Source organism: Triturus cristatus, chromosome 1_1 (assembly GCF_964204655.1).
Source record: "Triturus cristatus chromosome 1_1, aTriCri1.1, whole genome shotgun sequence".
NCBI lineage: Eukaryota > Metazoa > Chordata > Amphibia > Caudata > Salamandridae > Triturus > Triturus cristatus.
In genome coordinates this window covers 576,484,704-576,507,678 of record NC_140579.1, presented here as the reverse complement: position 1 = coordinate 576,507,678, position 22,975 = coordinate 576,484,704, and the positions used below count along the sequence as shown (strand labels likewise).

The 22,975-nt window shown below is 44.5% G+C and overlaps 1 protein-coding gene across 1 annotated transcript in view; it reads left to right on the top strand.

Annotated features, from left to right (window-relative positions):
* LOC146870662 (receptor-type tyrosine-protein phosphatase V-like) overlaps positions 1-22,333 on the top strand; it is a 450,224-nt gene extending 427,891 nt beyond the window's left edge. Inside the window, 7 exon segments of the mRNA XM_085643396.1 lie at positions 2,219-2,315; positions 3,195-3,271; positions 6,420-6,554; positions 8,558-8,674; positions 19,087-19,244; positions 19,433-19,568; positions 22,175-22,333. Of these exon segments, the coding sequence (XP_085499522.1) occupies positions 2,219-2,315; positions 3,195-3,271; positions 6,420-6,554; positions 8,558-8,674; positions 19,087-19,244; positions 19,433-19,568; positions 22,175-22,333 (879 nt within the window).
* The last annotated feature ends 642 nt before the right edge of the window (positions 22,334-22,975 follow it).

Genomic DNA, 22,975 nt, shown 5'->3' with positions numbered 1-22,975 from the left:
ACTTACTTCACCTACAAAGATGCAGCCTAGCCTACACGTCTATTAGACTACACCTTGCTGCCATAGCAGCGTATCTACAAAATAGACAGCATCTATCACTCTTCAGAGTACCTGCCATTAAAGCCTTCATGGAAGGCCTTAAGAGAATAATTCCCCCCAGAGTGCCACCCTCACCTGTGTGGAACCTAAACATCGTTCTCACAAGACTAATGGGGCCTCTATTTGAACCTCTACATAAATGTGAGCTTCAATTTTTAACATGGAAAACTGCTTTCCTTGTAGCCATTACTTCGCTCAGAAGGGTCAGTGAGATACAAGCACTCACCATTCAAGAACCCTTTCTGCAAATGCATCATAATAAGGTTGTTCTCCGTACTAATCCAATATTCCTTTCTGAAGTAATTTCTCCCTTTCACCTCAATCAATCTGTGGATCTACCCTTATTCTTCTCGCAGCCACAAATCATTGCAGAAAGAGCTCTACACACCCTAGATGTCAAAAGAGCTTTACTGTACTACATCCAGAGAACACAACCTTTTCATAAGACCAAACAACTATTCGTGTCTTTCTCACCACCACACAAAGGCAACCCCATCTCCAAATCTGGGATAGCTAGGTGGATTGTTAAATGCATACAGATTTGCTACCACAAAGCAAAACGAACGCTATCCATTCCCCCTAAAGCCCACTCTACGCAAGATAGGGGCTTCCATGGCAGTTTTAGGGAACATCCCCTTAGATGATATCTGCAAAGCAGCTACATGGTCTACACCGCACACTTTCACTAAACACTATTGTGTAGATGTGCAAACTAAGCAACAAGCTAGTGTGGGCCAGGCTGTCCTCAAAACATTGTTTCAAACAACTGCAACAGATACTGGTGGTCGCCACTAGGAGCGAGTCCTGCTATATAATCTATGCACAGTGTGTAATCTGCAGCTCATATGCCTCGAACGGAATATGCTACTTACCAGTATGCATCTGTTCTTGGCATGTAGAGCTGCAGATCTACACACGCCCACCCGCCTCCCCGGCTACCTTTATCTGTTCCAGTTTTATCTTATTTAGATACAGCACACATGGGCATCTTTCCTGTTTCTTACAAAGCTCCATCATTTCCCCGCTGGCAAAAAACAATCTGAGGATGGAGCCGAAGCCCATGCGCAATATGATCCAAAGGAGGAGTCACATACCTCGTGACTTCCAAAGACTTTCCAAGAGAAAAACAACTGCAACATCCGGGCCCAACACCAGATGGCGATCTATGCACAGTGTGTAGATCTGCAGCTCTACATGCCAAGAACAGATGCATACTGGTAAGTAGCATATTCCTTTTCTCTAGCATGCAATTTCCACATATTCCACTAGTTTTCATAGTATCTGTCCTTGAAGATTTAGCATTTACAAAACCCAAGAGGTTCCCCTGATTCTTTCCTCTAGGAAATGTCCATTTCCATTTCCTCTGGATATAGATCTAATCTCACCTCCAACCTAGAGCAACATGGGGAAACTGAAAGTTCTAGATCACCTCTTTTCTGTTAGGTTTTAGTAAGTCACACCATCAATCTGCTTGCCCGTTGCTTTATGTGGTTAGTCCTCTAGTCAGGAAAGCTTGACATGGAACGCTGCAGAGCCTAGAACATAACAGGTGCATCTGTGTCACAAGCCTTCTTCTTGAGGTGAGACTGGTACACATCTAAGTTACATATTTTATAGTACGAAATATCATTTTTCACTTGTGAAAGCTATTTCTGACACTCATTACCTCATATGGGACTATAGAAATGAGGATGTGAAGGTTGACATTCAGTCAGCGAGTGTCCTAATCCATGCAGATTGGGTATTGTAAGATCCTTGGGAGGATTTTAGAGTGCTTCATGTTACAAGGAACACATTATGTATCTGTGTCTGTGTCCATTGCTATGCAAGGTGTAAAAACTTTAATTTGGATTGTGATCCAAGAAAGAAAAAAAGCACTATTCTCTTTGGTAAATAAGATTACAGGGTTTTATTGTTCTTCTTTGGACTTAATATTTGGTACTCGGCGAGACTGAGGGATTCTGCAGTTTAATAAATGGAGTAATTTCTTCTGGTATCCTAACAGAAGCAGGTTCTTTAAATCAGATACCTCTAGAAATAGGGTCACAGGCAACTACGTAATCCATGTCTTTGGTTTACATGTGATATGTCATTCTGTGATGTCTCATTGCTCTTGAAGGTGCTTCTGGAGGCGGCCAAGGATGATGTTGGTGCGGATCTAGCAGCTGCTGCCCTGGTCAACCAGCAGACCCACTCCTACCCAAGCATCTTGCCATGTAAGTATGTGTATGTCGCCCTGCTCTTAAGATCAATGTTCATTAGAATACAGAATTATGGTGTCCATAATCAAAGTGTGCATTCATGCTCCATGGGGCTAGAGAGGGTATAATAATGATTGGCTTATAACAGAATACACACACTCTTTCTTTTTTCATCTTTGCTAAACTATAACGTTTTTTGTGGTGTTAGCGAATCATTGGAACTAAATTTACAATTTACAGGCCTCTACCCAATAATGCCAATATGTGACCAAACAGAGTTTACAAGAGGTGCTATTAGATGGCAATATCAGCCTTGCTTTGCCTATGTCCAATCTTTCTACTTGGGTTAATCACATGTATGTGCGACTCGTAAGTATTAACACCATAGAGGTGACAGGTTTTCACTCTTACCCACTGTGTTTGAAGTTCTAAAATGTTCACGTCTCAGATCAGTGGTTTGTCTCACTGAGCTATCCTGTGAAATCAGATTATTTTTGCTGAGCCTTGTTTATATAGCTATACATTTGGAGCAGATAAGCTTTTTATCATTCCAGGGTCTGATGTCCTGCCAGGACAGATTGCAGTTTGGAGAATGCATAGGCGAGGGTCTTTTTGGCAAAGACCTTACAATGAAATTATTGTAAGCATAGTAAGTAAAAATATGCCCCATCTTAAGAAGGCATTGAAATTAATGCCCTGGCATGCCCTTTACTACCCAAGATTCAGACTTCTACAGTTTCCATTCTAGGCGCTTTGGAGAAACATAGTGGAAGGCCCTTAACACGAAGGAAGGCAGCGCAGGTCAGATTGTTTTTTTCCAGTAGTTCTTCTTGTCTAGCTAGTGAAAGTGGACTTGCCCTTCTTGTGTATGCTGATTCCATCCCTTGTTTTCAGATGACCGGTGCAGAGTGAAATTCTCAGCTGTGGGCCCTGATCCCTTGTCTGATGCTGCCAAGGCCTGGTTTATCCCTGTGAGTAGATCGTTCAAAACATCGTATGTATGAAAGCAAGCAATGGATTTATAATGTTTCTTGACTGAGACTAATGCAAAATGGACTACTAGATAGTGTTACGTGTGATATCATTGTTGGCTTCTTTTCACTATGATAAGGACCTATTTCTTTATCCAGCACATGGACACATTGTTTATTCCTACAATCCTTGCTTGTCCGTTTCCATCCCCACTGTAACACTATACGGTGGACTCTGCATCAAGCCCAGGAGTAGATACTAGTGGAGAAAGCAACTCGGTGCAAAACAGCATTGGGTGTCAAGTAGGCGTGTGCAAAGCTTGTGTTTTTTCCATGTCCAATTTTTGCCTATTGTAGATTTAGTAAGGTATCCTGAAACACTTTTTCTAAGCTTTTAGTGCATTGCAAGATCATGTTCATCACCTAGTAAGAGCTCTTTCACTTCAACAGAAACCAGCCACGCAGGGAAATTCATGCAGAATGTTTCTGTGTAAGTTTACCTTTTGCAAAGCATTTCTAGGCACAATAGCAAATATTTGCAGAAATGTCCCTGCAGGTTTATAGTTCGAAGACCTTTTCTATGCACCAAGGCATTGCACAGCAAAAGAATCATGTAGTTCTGAAAATCACATGTGGTCTTTTAGTATATGAAATTACCAGAGGCTATGGTAATTCATCAGCTTCGGTATTACCAAAGCATTACAGGTGTTCTGAAAACTTGTGTAATAACTGCTGCAATCGGCATTTGTTATTTGTCCTCGATTTTGTGTGTTTTTCCCCCCACAAATTCCATCTGCTTTTATCAGCAGAAATGGTGTGTGTGGGGAAAGAGACCCAGCGGTGCCAGGGGGGCTCTTGTGGGGGAGGAGTTTTGGGTTGGGGCAAATCGCGATTTTCTCCATACCTTTTTTTTTTAAAAAAAGCTATTTAAATCTTAGACTGTGCTCTGAAGATTGAGGGCTCAAGTCAGGGTGTCTTAATGGTCATGTCAATTCTATAAAGCTATATTTTGAATTTATTTTTGTCCTACTGATGCTTAAAAAACTGAAAGCAGTAGTTTACAAAAGGAGGGAATATTCTCAGGCTCTGATTCTGACAGACTGGGTCCTTAATGAGACTACTATATAAAAGGCCCCCTTTTAGAAGAGGTGCTTTGTGTTAATCATGAATCATGGAAAGTGTACCTCCAAGAGTCATCATTGTTCCAGGGATGAAGAGGTTGGCAGAAAGCAATGCAAAGAGTATAATTTTTTACCTCTTCCCCCCCTTTTGCATGCCTTGGTCTGCCTGAGAATCAGATGCAGTAATTGATTGCTTCATTGCTTCATTGACTTCAGTAGTCAAAAGACAATGCCAGTAGACTGTACTCTCCATCTTCTGTTGCATTGCATTGGTACTAACATACAGTCCTCCTAGACCTATATTGATCATCTCTGTTTTTCATGGTTAATTAGAGTCTCATGCAGATACACATAATCTGCAACTTTTGGGATTGATATGTGGAACTAAGTTATTCATATACTTTTGGGCATTCACCTGTTTCTCCTAAACCTAGGTGTGCAGTATTTCTGCACTGTGGTTTGTAGAGTTTATAAATTGATCACAATTAATCGAAAGCTCTTTTTGGGTGCCTACAAAGCACTCCACAATATAGGCCCTACCTACCTGAACAGCCGCTTTAGGTTCCACCAACCTTCCAGACTCCTCTGCTCTTCCGGACTCTCAATAGCACACACCCCTCGCAGATACAAAAGCAGAACAGACAGTCACACATTCTCAGACCTGGCTACTAAGGCCTGGAACGACCTCCCATAACACGTAAGAGCCTCATCCACTCTTCTTAATTTCTGAAAGAAGCTGAAGACCTGACTCTTCAAGTATGTTCTCCAAGTCTGGCCTCACATTACGGGCTCTTGGGTGGTTAGCGTGCTATATAAAAATACCGATAACATAACATCTTCAAATGGAAAATATGTCCCTTCTCATCCAGTCCTGTGAAAATAGCTATTTTCCTGACAACTGACACAGGTTTATTGCACTTAAAACTAGATTCATGTAAATTGTGATGTGTATACAAGTATGTTAAAGGCATTAAAAATAGTTATAACTTTAGTATTCACCTGAATAACATGAACCTGTCCCCTGAAGCAACTCAATACATGCCTCATTATGTTTTGATGTTTCTCCTGGTGTTTCCCAGCCACCTTGAGTTACTGATTTTAGATCAATTGGTTTCTCTGAAGGGAAATACTGGGGGACTAAGGGAAAATACTGAGGGTACCCTCAGAAATTATAAAAATACCAGGACAATCAATAATGGAATCAATAACTTCTCAGCAAATTTCCCCAGTAATTCCTTAGTTTCCCATTGAGTTTTAGTCTGAGATTTTGCCTGCTTGGAGCAAGCGAAGTGCCATGTGAAGCACACCAGATCAGCAGTAAAGTCCCAAACCTCTTAATTCAGATGGGACCACACATTGTATTACCAGCACCATCGGCGTTGCAGGGGCACTCCTAATAGGGCCCTGGGTGTCATTTTGAGTGAAGAGTGATCTATCTACCTAACAGAGATTTGGCATTCATAAGGGACATCTTAATGTGCAAAAGTATCCTGATTCTGCTTCTGTGAGTTTGGATGAGATTTTGCATGCTCACTGATTCGCGTGCTGGAAAAGGTTCTGCAAAATTGATCTCCTAGTTTTTAAATGTGTTTTGGTAAGAGGATTACTGTGTTTGGTAATTATGCAAGAGTTGTAGATAACTTGCTGTTCTTGAACGCCTGCATCACCAGTGGCATAAATAGTGCTTTTGCCGCCCTGGGCAGCCCTGAGCTTGCAGGTGCGGGTAAGAGTGGAGGGAGGGAGTCGACAGACGGTGATGAGGGAAAATAAAAAAAGAAAAAAAGAAAACAGCTTGTCTTGTGCTCAGCACAATTGCTCACTTCACGTGAAGTGCGGCCGCACCCAAAAAAATGCCTTCAGGGACGCACCCCCCCACCACTTCTCCCCGGCTATGTCACTGTGCATTACAGTCCATATTCAAAGGGGGAAATCCCTGGATTTAGACTAAGTGAAACTCTACTTCACGTTGAGATGGTGTTGACAATAGGGGTCCATGTTCTTACTATGGTTCTGTTGATGCTTCCCAGGGCTTCAACTTAGCTAAAGATTACCTTGCTGTTCATGGGCCTGAAGAGGACACTATTGAACAGTTCTGGAGGATGGCTTAGGAACACCATGTCCACACTATTGTCACTCTGGTGCCCTTCGGAGAGAACGACGAGGTGAGTTTTATGGGCCAAGCAGGTAAGCTGCAGTAGTATGTTTTTTGGAGATCGATTGGAACTAGGTGTTGCATAAAACTGGAATGGAAAGGAACAACTCGTGCTTTGGTAACAGCAAGCACAGACTCAAGAACAGCATTACATGGAAACGTAATTACATTTCTCAGCCTTACTGTAGTAGAACTGCTTTGTAGAGCCTCTGGGGGAGTGTAGTAGTTTTGTCTAGACCATTGAAAAGCTGCATAAAATGTGTTTAGTACATTGATAGCCAGAAACTGACGATCATGATTGTCTATTAGTGCAGAGATGCAGATGCTCAGCCCTTTGCATTACTATCCAGTGAATGATACTCGGACAGAACACTGGATTTAGTTTTCGTTTCTCTGCCACAGGAGTATATTTTCAACCATTATGTTTTCACTAAGCCTCTGAAATGCCCCATCCCGTCAGAAACCATACAAACATCTTACCTCTCACAGCCGTGCTGGTTCTTTTGTTGCAAGTTGTATCAGAGTAGCACAGACCTGCGTTCCTGGATGGGACACAGATCTTCCATTAGTCTCGGAAGATGCTTTCGACTGGCCTTTCTGAGGCTCGATCACAGTTTCCTAGAAGGCTGGAGAACCAGCAGCTGAAAGTCACATTAGACCTCCAGGAAAACCCTTGACATGTTTCCTTCTTTTAATGTTACCTCCTCAGTGAATGCTGGAGTGCTTTAAAGTATCAATAAGGGTGCATAATGTTCATTTTGAAGATATTTGTTGATTTCCATACAAATAGTACAGAGTTTAGAATCATTCAGTGTCTGTTGAAAGTTTAATTGCTTGACTAAACAAAACTGTTATTGGAGACATGGCAACTCCTTGTGATATAACCTTTTATATGTAACCGTGCCTTTAGACAAGTGAAATCAACGTGGATTGCTTTCTCGTATGAACATTTTCTATGCAAAAGTAGTTATCGATTACCAAGTGGAAACATACTTTATTAGCCTTCTACAGCAATGTCACTCTAAGATCGGCAAGGAAGTCCTAAGGGAGCCATTTCATACATTCACTCAGCACTACCATTTGTGTTCTGACAGGAGATGCAAATCCCTAAATAGCCTGTGCTCAGACTTAATCAGGTCATGTATGATTACTCTGTGATCTACTTGGTTTTCATGCTCATCAATTGGATACTCATGCTGAGTATGAGAATGCATTGAAGATCCTATAATTGAGACAAAAGTGCCTTATCTGTAAGAGCAGCAGTGCATCCAAGGTATCTTCCATGGACTAGCGTGGCAATCTAGCTATGGTCCATCATGCTACATGCATGAGTGAGAACCAGGCATGCTCCCATCTACTGAATATTCATGAAATGTGATTTGAGAATGACTGCCTATAATTACACAAGTATTCGTTGAGTATGGGGCTAGTCCATTTTTTTCAGGAACACAGGAATGCTACTCATACATTGTATAGTTCAAATATGTGTTTTTGTTTGGAGAGGATACATTCATGTTTCTCCAAAACGTTTGGTTTACGATTTTTGGGACTTCTAAGGCCTGTCGGAAAATCATGAAAGCCTGTCACTTTTAATCAAGTAGACCTGTTCTTTTACTTGAAATAGACTTGGGTGTCTCGAAGATGGGCATTTATAATGTGTACTTGGAAACCAGAATTCGACAGAACTACAAGCAGAGGTATAGTTTAATTCATGTAGGTGAGGATCTTTAAATGTCACCGGCACAACTGTGACTTTGTTAGGCTGTGACTTTGCCCTGTCTCAGTCAACTGATTCACCATGTGATCTCTAGAACACATTCTGTCTCCTTGTCTCTTTTTTGGCCTTTTGTCATCTGGTTGCATCTAGAAGTAGTTGCTATTGCAGTGTGCACAATACAAGGTATCTTCTGTGGGACACAACAGCATAGTAAGAACTCACCGGGGGTGGGGATCATAAAGTTGACGTGCCGCAGTCCCTCACCATCTTTAACAAGGCTGTCTCTGTCATCCCAGCTTTCCAAATGGTGGCCCATAGACGTCAGTCCGATCAGCAGTGGGAGTGTGACTGTTCATCTTGCGGCAATGAAGAGCTTGATGGGTTGGAAGTGCACGCATCTCAAGATAAAGCACGTGAGTATTTCTCTCATTCCACCTGTTTAATATTCTGCTGCTTTAAGAATTAAAGACATCCTTTAAACTGTAATGTAATGTAATGTAAAAATTATTTGTAAAGCGCGGCATTCACCGGACGGTTTCTTGGCGCTATTCACTTTAATCAACGAGAGGCAGAAGCAAGAACGAGGAGAAAGAGATTTATGAATAGATACCGAGAAAAAGGTGGGTTTTTAGGAGGGACCTGAAGTGAAGATAAGAGGGAGAAAGTCTCAATTCCAGCGGTAGAGAGTTCCAGAAAGAGGGTGCCAGAAAGGAGAATCTGAGACCACCGTGTTTTTTGCGCTTGAAGCGGGGAGTCTGAAGGAGCGCAAGATGAGAGGAGCGGAGATTCCTAGAGGGGGTATAGGGATGCAAGAGGGAGGAAATAAAGGAAGGACCGGTGCCTGCCAGAGATTGATGGGTCAGGCAACCAAGTTTAAACTTGCAGCGCTCCGAAATAGGAAGCCAATGGAGGGCCTTGAGGAGGGGACGGACGTGGTGGTGTTTCGGTTGGTGATAGATAAGGCGAGCTGCTTGGTTCTGAATAAGTTGTAGTCTGTTGATTTGATATTGTGGGATGCCAACGTATAGGGCGTTGGCGTAGTCGATTCGGGAGATGACTAATGCCAGTAGTACCAAGATGAGGGCTTCAGTGGTCAGAAAGTGGGCTATTTTTCGAATCTTCCGGAGCTGGAAGAAGCAGGAGGACACGGTGGCACTGACCTGATGCTGCATTGAGAGGTCTTGGGAGATGTAGACCCTGAGGCTTTTCACTTTGTCAGCAGGGTGGGGGGGAGGGCCGAGGGAGGAGGGCCAGAAGGTGGAATTCCAGGGATTGGAAGGGCCTCCGACAAGAACGAGCTCCGTCTTGTCGGGGTTAAGTTTAAGATGGTGTGTGCCCATCCAATTACTGATGTGACAGAGGGTGGACTGGAAATCTAGTGCCGCTTCGTCCGAGGAGTCGAGATTGAAGACGAGCTGTATGTCATCTGCATAATTAAATGCAGTGACATTCCTACCGCGGAGGGAGCGGATCAGGGGGGTGAGGTAAAGGTTAAAGAGAAGGGGTGACAGGGATGAACCCTGCGGGACACCGCAGGTGACTCTCGTCTGGTTTGCCGTGAACTGAGAGAGATGGACCGATTGATGGCGGTCTGCAAGGAAGGAACGAACCCAATTAAGGGCCGTCCCGCTAATGCCTGCCTCTTTGACACGGTCGACTAAGATGGAATGATCGACCGTGTCGAAGGCTGCTGACAGATCTAAAAGCACCAGGGCTTGACTGGTGTTGGAGTCGGCGCCTCTACGGAGTTCCTCCATAACAGAGAGGATAACAGACTCTGTCGAGTGGGCAGGTCTAAACCCAGCTTGCTGTGAGTCTAAGAAGTTGGAGTCCTCGATGAAGGAACTGAGGACGCTGGTCACGTGCGTCTCGAGTACCTTGCTTAGGTAAGGCAGGAGAGAAATAGGGCGGAAGTTGCCCAGGACCGTGGGGTCGGCGTTGGGTTTTTTTAATATGGGGATAACTTCAGCGTTCTTGAATTGGCTGGGGACCACGCCGAGCAGCAGAGAGTTATTCAAAAGGGCCAGTGGGGGGCCAGGGCAGGACAAAAAAGCAGTCCGGAGAATTGCTGGGGGACAGCAATCAGTGGGGGAACCGGATGAGACTTTATGAAGCAGGGGGAAGAAGACTTCGTCGGATATAGGAGGCAGCTGTGACAAGGAGTGAGAGTTGAAAAAGGGAGCAGCCTCTGGGGGAGACATTGCTGGAGGGCTGGAGGAAATACTGTTTTTGATTTTACTGATTTTGTCAATGAAAAATTGGTTAAGGGAGTCACAGAGTGCCTGAGAGGGGAGGGGAGGGGTTTGATGGTCACTCTATCAGGGTGTGAGAGTTCCTCCACAATCGCAAAAATGTCTTTGGATTTATTCACAGAGTTGAGAATTTTTGTGGAAAAATAGACAGATTTTGCAGATGAGATTGCGTGTTTGTATTCTCCGGATAGTTTGAGGAAATGGACTTTTCCTAAGGGGTCGTAGTTTCGACGCCAGCGGCGCTCAGCTTGGCGAAGTCCCAGTTTAAGGGATTTGAGGCTATCGGAGAACCAGCGATGAGCGTCGTGAGGGCGCTTAGTTCGGATAGACTTGAGAGGGGCGACTATGTTACTGGCAGATTCCAACCAATCGACGAGAGCGGCTTCCTGAGAATCTGGAGGGCCTAAGCCGGGTGGAACGGAGGATGTTAGGGAGGAAAGGAAAAGGTCAAGGTTGGCTTTATTCCAGTTGCGAGCCAGAAGGCTAGCGCCACGGCTACGGGAGGGCGGTGGGGGGACCAAAAGAAGGAAAGAAATGAAGGAATGGTCCGACCAGAGGCAAGGGAGGATTGTGAGTGATGTGATGTCAAGGTTGTAGGTCCAGACCTGATCTAGGGTGTGGCCTTTAGAGTGGGTCGCTGTGTGGACGTGCTGACGGCCATTGAGGCTACTTAATAAGTCGGTGAAAGCCAGAGAGTGGGGGCTTTCAAGTGGATCAGATGGCCAGTAATTGAAGTCTCCTAAAACCAGGAGTTTGGAGTTGTTGAGTGTGAGCTGGGATAGAAGGTCACCAAAAAGGGAGAGGAAATTGGGCATGGGTTGAGGGGGACGGTATACCAGGACACAGGTGAGCGGGGACACCGAGGATTCGAGTCTAATAACCAGGCAGTCGGCCTGGGGAATGGTGAGTAGAGAGAGGGAAGAGAATCTGAAAGGAAGTTTAATAATAGCGGCTACGCCACCTCCGGATTTACCAGCTGGACGGTTGGCTTGAAGAATGTAATAGCCAGGAGGAATAGCTGCCAAGATGTCAGGAGAGGAGTCCTCTTTCAACCAGGTCTCAGTTAGAAACAGGATGTCGGGGCGGTCTGAGTCCAAAAGGTGGTATATGTCGTGTTGGTGGCTGATAAGAGACCGGGTGTTGAGGTATACAACTGCTAGCTCCATGTTAACAGGTAACTGGGCAGGCTGGGTGATGGAGGATGGAAGGGCCCTGAGCTCAGGAAAAACACTACGAGCGTTAAGAATCCCCAGTTGAAGGAGTTTTGAATGGCTGAAGAGGTCTAGCGGGAAATGAGAGTGTAATGCAATCAAGTCCCTAGGGGCATAGGAGGTGATTAGGGCAGAGTGACGGGCCCCGGGCCCCTGCCGGCCGCGGACGGGCGCAGACGGGCTTGCCTTAGGCGCGCCTTCGTCGCGCCTTCGTCGCGCCCGCTGCACTCGTCCGCTGCGCTGCCGGGGGTGACACATTTATATACCAGTGAAGGAAAGGGTTGGGAGGGGGTGTGGCCTGCGCGAGTGGGCGTGGCCTAAGGCTCGCGGCAGAATGGCGGCAAGAGTGGTTCAAGCACCTCACCCGAGGCAGCGAAAGCAGCGCTGTGCGGGGGTGTATGAGCCAGCTGGAAGAGATATGCCAGGGGGGGGTTCCAGCACACAGGTAAGAAACACACAAAATACAATTTTTAAAAATAAATGCAGGGAAGCGCGCTACTCCCGGCTGTGCCTCAGGAGAGCAAAGTGAGTCTGGGGGTGGCGCTAGTGGTAAGCGCTTAAAAGCAATCCTGGCGAAGGGGGCGTGGCCTGCGCGAGTGGGCGTGGCCTAAGGCTCGCGGCAGAATGGCGGCAAGAGTGGTTCAAGCACCTCACCCGAGGCAGCGAAAGCAGCGCTGTGCGGGGGTGTATGAGCCAGCTGGAAGAGATATGCCAGGGGGGGGTTCCAGCACACAGGTAAGAAACACACAAAATACAATTTTTTAAAATAAATGCAGCGAAGCGCGCTACTCCCGGCTGTGCCTCAGGAGAGCAAAGTGAGTCTGGGGGTGGCGCTAGTGGTCAGCGCTTAAAAGCAATCCTGGCGAAGGGGGCGTGGCCTGCGCGAGTGGGCGTGGCCTAAGGCTCGCGGCAGAATGGCGGCAAGAGTGGTTCAAGCACCTCACCCGAGGCAGCGAAAGCAGCGCTGTGCGGGGGTGTATGAGCCAGCTGGAAGAGATATGCCAGGGGGGGGTTCCAGCACACAGGTAAGAAACACACAAAATACAATTTTTTTAAATAAATGCAGCGAAGCGCGCTACTCCCGGCTGTGCCTCAGGAGAGCAAAGTGAGTCTGGGGGTGGCGCTAGTGGTCAGCGCTTAAAAGCAATCCTGGCGAAGGGGGCGTGGCCTGCGCGAGTGGGCGTGGCCTAAGGCTCGCGGCAGAATGGCGGCAAGAGTGGTTCAAGCACCTCACCCGAGGCAGCGAAAGCAGCGCTGTGCGGGGGTGTATGAGCCAGCTGGAAGAGATATGCCAGGGGGGGGTTCCAGCACACAGGTAAGAAACACACAAAATACAATTTTTAAAAATAAATGCAGCGAAGCGCGCTACTCCCGGCTGTGCCTCAGGAGAGCAAAACAATACCATGAAACCAATACAACATGGCCATGATGCCAATACAAGAATTCACCAATAATTATAAAACACCCACCCCTCACAAAACAATTATAGTAGCAAACCTAATTTGAATGCTGTGTCTAGACTTCAACAATACGCATACAACGTTCATAAAAACCGAACCAGCCCTCCTTAAGAATCAAATCTCAAACAAGAATCTTAGAGGTGAAAACAGTTGCCACTATGTCCCATGCCATACCCAGCAGTCGATGGAGATGGGGATCTTCCTCCTGTAGTCTGTTCCGCCACACTGCTGAACCAGCTTACTCTGAGAACCCTGAATCTTAACAGTAAGCCAGGAGTAGACAATTAGTACTCCTGGCTTGCTCCTGAAAATTATGAGTAAGCAAAGAGTACTACAAAAGTAAGGCACTCCTTCTCATACACCAATATTATTGAATAGGGACCTGAATGTGCACAGTTGCTACTGCATGTGCCCCATGTAAGAAGATTGCATGTGACTCAGATGGGCAATATGCAGAGACCAAACCGGAAGCTGGTACCATCATAGCATAGACTTCAGAGACAGTTCCTAAGCCTGAAGTAACGTTGGCACTTAGATTTATACCTGGCAAGAGCATTAGGAATAGAAATACCTTTAGAGGTATAGACCCTCGAATGCTGAACAGATGGTCCTGTGAGCTAGGGAGCTGAATTCTGTGGTATGATGGTATTCTCAAGTACACACCGTGTCCAGCCTTTAGAAGCGCCTCATTATTTTCTTTCACATCCGCGTTAACATCTGCAGAAATAACTGCCAGCATAATCTCTGCATTTTTAAAGACTTTTTAACAACCAAAAGATGTAAAATAAGCTGCAATGTTATTCTCCTTGCCAAAAGCCAACTGAAAATGTACATAAGCCACATGCTAGTGTGCCACAAAGGCATATCTATATGTTAACTACATGTTCAGTAAAAATGTCTAGAACTGTGACACGTCAATGGTCAGTGGTGACAAATACTAACCAGCTCTTAGTAAAGTGATCTGCTTACCCTAGGATTAGGTCTTCCATAAATAATTATTCCAAACTAAAAAACAAATAAATCTATTTCCAAAGACAGGAATAGTGAATTATGTATACAAAGATAATACAGCATTTCCGTGCATCTTCACCATAACCCCAGCAAGCTCTGAACGAGTATCAGCCTGTCGTGGCCAGCCTTGTGGGAGAGTAAAGTTGCTAATGCGCCCGATAATATGGACTTATGTAGCCTACTGTGCATTGGGGGGCTGGAGTAGGGTGACCAGCCGTCCTGTATTTCCCTGGACAGTCCCGGTTTTAAGAGGGCTGTTCCGGTGTACCAACACTTTTTAAATACATGTCCCGGTTTTTGGGACAGAGGTCAGGTCATTCTGCAAAGTAGAATAGAACGATATGATCTCCTTTCACAGGGGCCTCTGCAGTCGCAAATAATTAAAGCAATGCATATGTTCTGTAAGGCAGCACACAAGGAGGTCCACTGAATGCTCCCAGCAGAGGAGAGACAGACTGGGGAGCACAAGGGTGACATCCTGACATACCTTATGTTATGGACAAAAACAAAATATATACACACATATATCGAGGCTAAGCAAAAAACAGGACAGGCCAGTTATAGATGTAAGACTAAAGGCTTTAGTTCTACCTTTATGTCTGGCCTGTCCCAGTTTTTGCTTCTCAAACTCTGGTCAACCTAGGCTGGAGGCAAGCAAGACAATGCAACCATTACTTATTCGTCAACTTAATTACCCGAATCAGATCCCCCTCGTACAAGTCCATAAAAAGGTGAAGCAGCCCGAAACTCATAAAACTCAAATCCTCTTTCTATTTTCATGTCTGATATGCACATAAGGCTCCTCCCCCTGTCAAATATCTTGTCAATAATAAAAAGGCAAAAAGGAGGTGCTGAAGAAATGCTCTTCTGGAGGGAGGGAAGAAGGGGCCCTGACTGAGATGAGAGGGACCTGATTCGGAGTAATGTTTACAGGTTAGTAATTGTGTCATTACCCACTCATCAGTCCCCTTCGTCCCAGACCGTAACGAAATGAGGATTTTACAAGCTCCCAAAAATAAATTCGTTCTGCACCGACTTTTAATGTTTATCAAGGTATATTATCAACAAGTTACTTCATTGCTGCCTTAACAACATTTGAACCAAAATTATTAGATGTTTCATCCAATGCATACAAGCTTCAGTTTTTCACAAATGTATGGTTGGATGCCGATGTAGCTGCCATATACATTTCATGTATGGAAACTCCTCTGCCCGAGAAGCCAAGAAAGATCTGGTATGTCATCCTTGGATCTATTATGGGGCAGTTTCCCCAACTGACAAGTAAGACTGAAAAATTGTCTGCAGAATCCACCTACTCCGAGAGAACAAGGAAATTTTTTCTACCATATTAATATTTCTGAACAAAATAAAGAAGATGTTGAGACTCTAAATTCATTCATATGTTGCACACAAAGTTAAAGGGTTCTCCTAACATCAAGGGAGGACATATCTTGCTGCTTCTCATCGCCCTGAAGTATTGGAAGGATTATCACCTACTGAAGATGAAATTTAGAATTAATCTTGGGATTGAATGTGGGATGTGGTCTCAGGACCACCCTGTCTGGTAGAATCTTAAAATAGGGGTACGTCACCACTAATGTCCCCTATTCCCCAATTCATCAGGTTTATTGAATTGCCAACAAGAAAGCAGTTTTCACTGTTAACCACAACATCTGTATAGTTTCTAAATGCTTAAAATCTTCACCCTATAGCCCTCCCAAGACAGTTGGCAAATTCCAAAATGAGATCCTTGATGGAGAAATTGGTTTCTGTAACCAAAAACTCTTTAGTAATATGCACACAAGAGGGGTCAGATCTCCTCAAACCCATAAATGCCTGTGGCTGCTCACTAAACTGCTAGAGTTGAGTGAGCTACATTTTTAAGAAACCCCTCTCTTAGAAATTCCAACATTTGATAACGATGCACTGATGCAGAATTCAAGGATTTAGTAGAACACCATTTGGAGAATGAGCTCCAATGCTTTTTGTAAGAGGCCCAAGTTGAATCTTTTCTAGATAGTTGGATCTCTTCTGCAACTTTACTAATTTAACTAATCCGAGTTTTAGGCTCAAAGCCCTTAGACTCAGATGTCATAACTAACTTAGTTGCAATTCCAGAAATTGTAAGGGAAATTGACTTATTGGGATTCTAAAGAATGTGACCTTGGACAGGCTCGTCAAGACGGAGAACCATGGCCATCTCGGCTGAAAGGATGTGACTTGATTCACCAATAATCTCTCCCCCTGAAACTTCTGCTGCCCCCTCTGGAGGAGAGGAGTTGGGAAGGAAAGTGTAGAGAAGACCTTCTGACAAAAGGAATCAAGAGAGCATCCGCTGCACAAGCCTATGGACAATTGATCTCTGAACAAAAATTGGAAGCATTGTGTTCTGTTGAGATGCAAACATATCTATCCACGGATTCCCAAATAGGTGACATATATGTTGGAACTGTGAAATCGCTAGGTGGAATACTACTGAAGAAGGTAGATTGTAAACAGCTCTGAGGGATAAATGGTGACTTTCTGCCCTTAAACAAATTGGAGTCCCTAGACAATTCAACTGGAAATTTTTGGTTCCCCCCTTGCTGATTCAGATAACAATGTGCTACTTGAATGTCTGTACAAACAGTCAGACTCTTCTCCTTCCACTGAGACTGAAAAAACAGAACTGCTTTCAGAACTGCAGCCAATTCTCTCCTTTCGCCCTGCATTCCCAGTCCTCTAAGGTGCACCCTATCTCCACAAACCGGAATCTTTAGTCAACTGGAGTGGAAGAGGGAATCTGAAAGGAAACTCTCTTCTCCAAGTTGGGAGTGTGCAACTACTAACTTGGATTCTGATCTCTATCCAAAGCCACTGGAATTTCTGCCTTGCAATTTCCCAAAGCCGAATCCCAATTGTTCAAAGGGTGATTCAACAGGGGCTTCAGGTGGAACTGAGACCATGGGACCACTGCTGTAGTTGAGGCCAACAGCCCCTGGTTCCTCAACTAGCACCTCACCAATGCTGATGGGTGAGCCTTCAAAGCTCACAGATTCCTCTGTTCTGACTCAGTCCTGTCTGCAGAGAGAAATACAGAACCTTTCTGTGAATTTAATACTGCTCCTATGAACTTTATGACTTGGACAGGCATCAACAGAGATTTGAGGGAGTCCAATTTGAAGCCTAGTCAGTGATGGTCTGTCATCACAGCCTCTTGAGCCTTAAAGAGAGAGGAAGCACAGATTACCTAGTCATTGAGTTAGCTAAAGAAAGAAAATCCCCTAAATTGCAGAATCTCAACTACTGGAACTAATACCTTTGTGAAGATTCTTGGAGATGGTCACAATCACAAATGATGCTTGGAATTGAAAATGCCGCCCTTCCATTGTAAACATTAAGTACGGTTGACTGTCAGGATGTTGAGGGACATGAAAATAGGTGTCCTCTAAATCCAGTGTCACCAGATAATCGTCTTCTTTGATCAAAGTGAAAAAGGCCTGTAATGTGAGCATTCAAAATTGTTCAAGGTAGACCCATTTGTTTAATGCCTTTATGTTCAGTACTGGATGGAAAGTTCCATTTGCTTTTTTTGCCACAACCAAAAATGAGCAGTCATGGTGGAGTTTAAACGTCATGGTCAATCTGGTTGACTGTCTCAGCAGTGAAGAGTTGTCAGGGCATGAGGGTAGAGGGAATGACACACACTGCAGAGAGCTCTCTCATTCTCTTGTTGCTCCTGATTGGATCAGGGGGGATGTCTCGATTTGAACCCTTATCAGTCAGATAAATGGCACCGGGGTGGCAAACTGTTTAACAAACAGCTCATGTTCCACAACTTTGAAGGAAAGCATCTCCTTCTCAGAAGGTTTAAAAAGTTCCCACAGATTGTGCTTTGATTAGTGGGTGTGTTTTTTTTATTGTTTTTTTTTTACTGTTATGTTGACTTCAAATTGCCCTTCGGTTTTAAACTGGGTTGGGTTTGGATGTGATAGGTGATAATTATTGTGTTATGTGATAAGTGCTCCTTCTCCGTTTTCAGGGCAACTTACCTCGAGACATATGATGGTTAAACAGGGGCATATGTAACTATTTTGAATGTGTGGAGGTGCAATACATTGCCCTCTGTTTTAGACGCCTGACCTTAACCTTCACCAGCATCCACACTGGGAGAATGCCTTGGTGTGGGCAAGGGACTCCAGCATCAGTCCACGGAGGGTGGATATGGGCCAGTATTTCAGGGTAACCACTGACCATGTAACTGAGTCTATGAAATTCATTATATGTAAATCTGTTATATGTGAATATTCATAAACATGACCTCCTTTGGACATCCCTGGTGTAGGCTGTTGGTACAGTCCAACCATGATAGAACTCATGCAATCCACAGATCATAACCCATTGCAGAACACGTAGGTATGGAAATATTCTCTTTAGTGTCATGCGTTAAAACAAAACACGATTGACCACTGCTGCAGATGTGGGGCCATATGCATTTCAGCACTGCTTATCAGTACCAGATTTGTTTTACCACTGCAGCAAGGTTAACCTGGGTTCCCTGCATCAGAGAGGTCTTGGAGTGGGAGAAGAGGACTCCTCTATCTCCAGTGACTCAGTGTTATTCTGCTTCTTGACTATGGATCTGCTGTTGTACACATTCTTCAATCATCTCCACAGTTACCACTATGAGACAACTTCTGCCAGTTTTTCAGACAATGGTATTCTTTGATGGCAGGAACAGTGGTTACATGGAATCAGTTTGTTTTCATCCAAAGCTAGGTAATGCTCTATACAAAGTAGGAACGTGAGAGGGGAATATCACTTTCTGAAGGTGGCCCTCCCTTGTCTCTGTATATATGTCACAAAGGAATTGGGAAACATTTATACTTTCTTCCTCTTTTGTGTCCGTCAGGAGAAGAAGACAAAGGAGAGACTGATCCACCGCTTCCATTTCCCACTGTGGAATGACGAGGATGAGCCTAATGGTGAATCCATCATCAAGTTCCTAGTTGCGCTCCGGCAGAGTGCACTGGGCAGGATGAGATCAGCTCCCTTGTTGATTCACTGCAGGTGAGTGTCCATCTAATTGTTATTTACATATGCTTCTAGAAACTATTGTTTTTGGAATATGGGGGACAAACTGTCTGTACTGCCCATCCACCCCACTTCAAACTGCCCGTAACCTCGCATGTAACTGGGACCACGACCCACAAGGTTCTTTAACCAAAATGATTTAATATGCCTGTTTTTTGTTCTAGTGCTGGAGTGGGCTAGATGGGCATTGTCCTGGCTCTGGACTGTCTGCTGCACCAGGCAAAGACTGAAAAGAGTGTGGATGTATATGGTGTCACCCTAAGGATCGCCAAGAGCTGCTGTTTCATGACTCCCACACTGGTAAGGGTTGGTAGGGGCTTTGCATGAATGGGAGGGGGTATGTCTTGGACACTTGCAGAGGACTTTGCTTAAGTGTGTGATCCCAACAGACTCTGTTGTGAATGCTTGTGAAAGCTGTGAATTAAATAAGGGATTGGGGTGTCAGACAGAATGCATGACTGAGCACTGCTTACAAAATTAGGACATGTGATCCTCACCATGCTTTATTCTGGTAGTACTGAGTCTTTTCTAAATGTGCTCAACAGTGTTACACAATTAGTGTCTATCAGCACTACTCACATGTTTGTGCCAAATACATTGCCTTCGCCCAGATCTGTGTTCCACCTAGGTCTATATTTCTTTTAGATACATGTATTAAGCTATCACAAAAATTAGATTTCAATACCCATCCACTATCTCAAGCAACGGAACAGAGCCGTCCACATAAATAAATCTTTACGTTTGTTTCAGATGTATTATAGATGCTATGTGTGCATTTGCTCAGAACCGTGCGGTATTAAACTTTAAATAATACACACCAGTGCTTTCTAATTTTAACAAAAAATCATGACATAGACCCTGCACAGAGGTTGTAAGAAAGTGAATTATTTGTGGTAAGTTGTTGTCCAATTCAAGGAATATAACTATCTTAGCAGGGTGAACCCCAAAAGTCACTAAAGTAACATGAGCTCAATTCCCTAGTAGCAGTGGCACAGAGCAGACAGGTTAATATGTAAAGTAGTTATCTAGTACCAAAACAGTAGTCCAGTCAAAACAGAAAACCATAACATTCCTAAACTGAATTAAAACAATTGAGTAGATTTTAATAAATAAAATGACACCCAAATGGCAAAATTCCAATAATGGAACCTCAGATGTGCATTTTTTTAAAGTTGTATGTGAAAATAGCACCAAAAAGCATTAACAACCAGTAATAAACTTTGTTTGAGGTAGACCACGACCTAGGCTCTCATTGAGGCCAGACATAATGAACTCAGAGGTCACATACACAAAGCAGGATGGCAGCAAAGGATTTTACCTTCAGGCTTAATCTGCAAAATGAAAGTCAGAATCTCTCAACATGGCAAGGCAACAGGCTGGATCCAAGAAGATCTAATTGAATTTGGATAGACATTGAGCAAGGGCCCACTAAAGCCTGAGATTTTGTCGGGAAAAGCTCAGAGCAGTAAAAGTCACATTCCAAGCTCAAGTCATACTCAAGTCATACTCTCATTAGTCAGATACTTTCAGCACTTTCCCTGGTCTAGATCTCTACCTTAGGACTTGGTCACTGAAATATAGCTCAGATTTCTCCTTTAGGACAAGGCAGCAGATTGTATATGAAAACCACTCTACAGGGCTGGATACCATCTTGTTGAGGGCCTACTGAAATTGATTTGCTGCTGTGATACAGCTCTAAGTAGGATGAACCAGTGTCTTCAGTGTGGTGAGGTTGTATCTTCACTGGATCAGCTTTGTGGGTTTGTTAGACCTGGCATCCTTGGTGTGTGTTTCCCTTGTCTTTTTTGCTTCTGATCTCCTGTTTCTGACTGTGTTCTGTATTTAGTTTTTAATGGTTTTAACCTCTTCTGTGCCCATGACGAGATAGTCTCGTCATGGAGCACGGTCGCGCTGTGCCCATGACGAGACTATCTTGTCATGAACCCCACCCACTAATGAAACGCCCAGCACAGGAGGGGGAAAGGGCGTGGCACAGAAGGGGTTAAAACTCTGGGCACTTTACCTCTGCTAACTACTGCTAAAGTGCAATTGCTCCCTGTGTAAAATGTATCTTTAATTGGTTTAACCATGATTGGCATATTTGATTCACTAGTAAGTCCCTGGTAAAGTGTACAAGGTGTGCCCAGGGCATGTAAACCAAATGCTACTAGTCGGCCTGCAGCACTTATTGTGCCACCCACATGAGTAGCCCTGCAAACAGGTCTCAAACCTGCCACTGCAGTGTCTGTGTGGACAGTTTTAAACTTCCATGTCGACCTGGCAAGTGAAACAACTTGCCGGACCCTAACCTTCCCTTTTAGTACTTTGAAGGCACCCTTAAGGTAGGCCCAAGGTAGCCACATGGGCGAGGTGCAGTGTATGTGAAAGGTAGGACATGTACTGGTGTGTTTTACATGCCCTGATAGTGAAATACTGCTAATTTCGTTTTTCACTATTGCAAGGATTATCTCTCCCATAGGTTATGTTTTGATCTGTCTTACAACAGATTGTAACTTCCAGTTGGGAACAAATAGAGATTTGGAGATTGGGCTCTCTGAACTTCCAATTTAAAAATACATATTTTACTGAAGTTGTGTTTTTTAAATTGTGTGTTTGAAAATGCTACTTTTAGAATGTAGTAATTTTCTTGCTTTACCATTCTGTGCCTTTACCTGCCTGTGGAATCCACGTCTGGGTTTGTTTGGCAGTTGGACTGTTTGTGAATTCACTCTAGACAGTCACACACAGAGAGCTGAGGTGTGCCCTGCATATCCTGATGGCCCATCACCAGGCCGATGGGCCTTCCTGAGCTAGAGTGGTGGTAGGAGTAGTCACTGACATCTGAATATGGCTGTGTCTGTCCTCACACAAAGCTGTCTCCACCTCCCTGTTGTGTCTTGAGCCAGGTCAGGGAAATGCAGGGCCTTATGCACTACAGAGACTTGTACTTGAAGTTTGCCTACTTCAAAGGCAGAAACTGGAATAAGTACTGGAGCTATGACACCATAACTTCAGAACACTTCTGGACAAAAGGAAATGCTGCCAAGAAGATCTGGATGCTGTAGGAGGGACTCTCTGCTGGTTTCTTTGTTGTGCTGGACTGCTGCTTGTTGCTTCTGTCTTGGGCAGTGAAAGCGCTGGTCATTGCTTTCTGTAACCTGCTGCCAAGGGACTCCAAGGGGGTTGCGTGTGCCTTGCCTCCTGTTAAGAAGTCTCAGATTCATCAAATATTTCAACTGCAGCCCCTGAACTCTTCTGCTGAAAGTTCTGACCTGCCAAGTGGTGCCAAATTTTGTGTAGGTGGCTTTGATGCTACGAACCAAGAAATCCATGCATCGACTCGCAGCGCCTGTTTTTCCAATGCTGTGTGGTTGAAAAACTAACATTTCTCCGCTGTTCAGCTAAAGAATCGACGTGGCGCCTGCTGTGCGGCTGAAAGATCACCGCAACCTGAGTCCCGAGCACTGCATCACTGACGTCCGTGGTGCAATGCTCTGACTCTGGCGCAGGCCCTGCTGTGCAGCTGAAGAGATCAACACATCACCTGCTTCCTGGCTGTGAAACTGACGCAGCGCCTGTTCTGCCACTGCATGGACACAGCGCATCTGGATTTTTGACGCATCATCCCTGGGCGCCAAGTTCTTCAGCGGCTTTTCCCCGCAGGAAGGATCTAAGGAGCAACGCTGGTAAGGAGATTCAACTTCTTT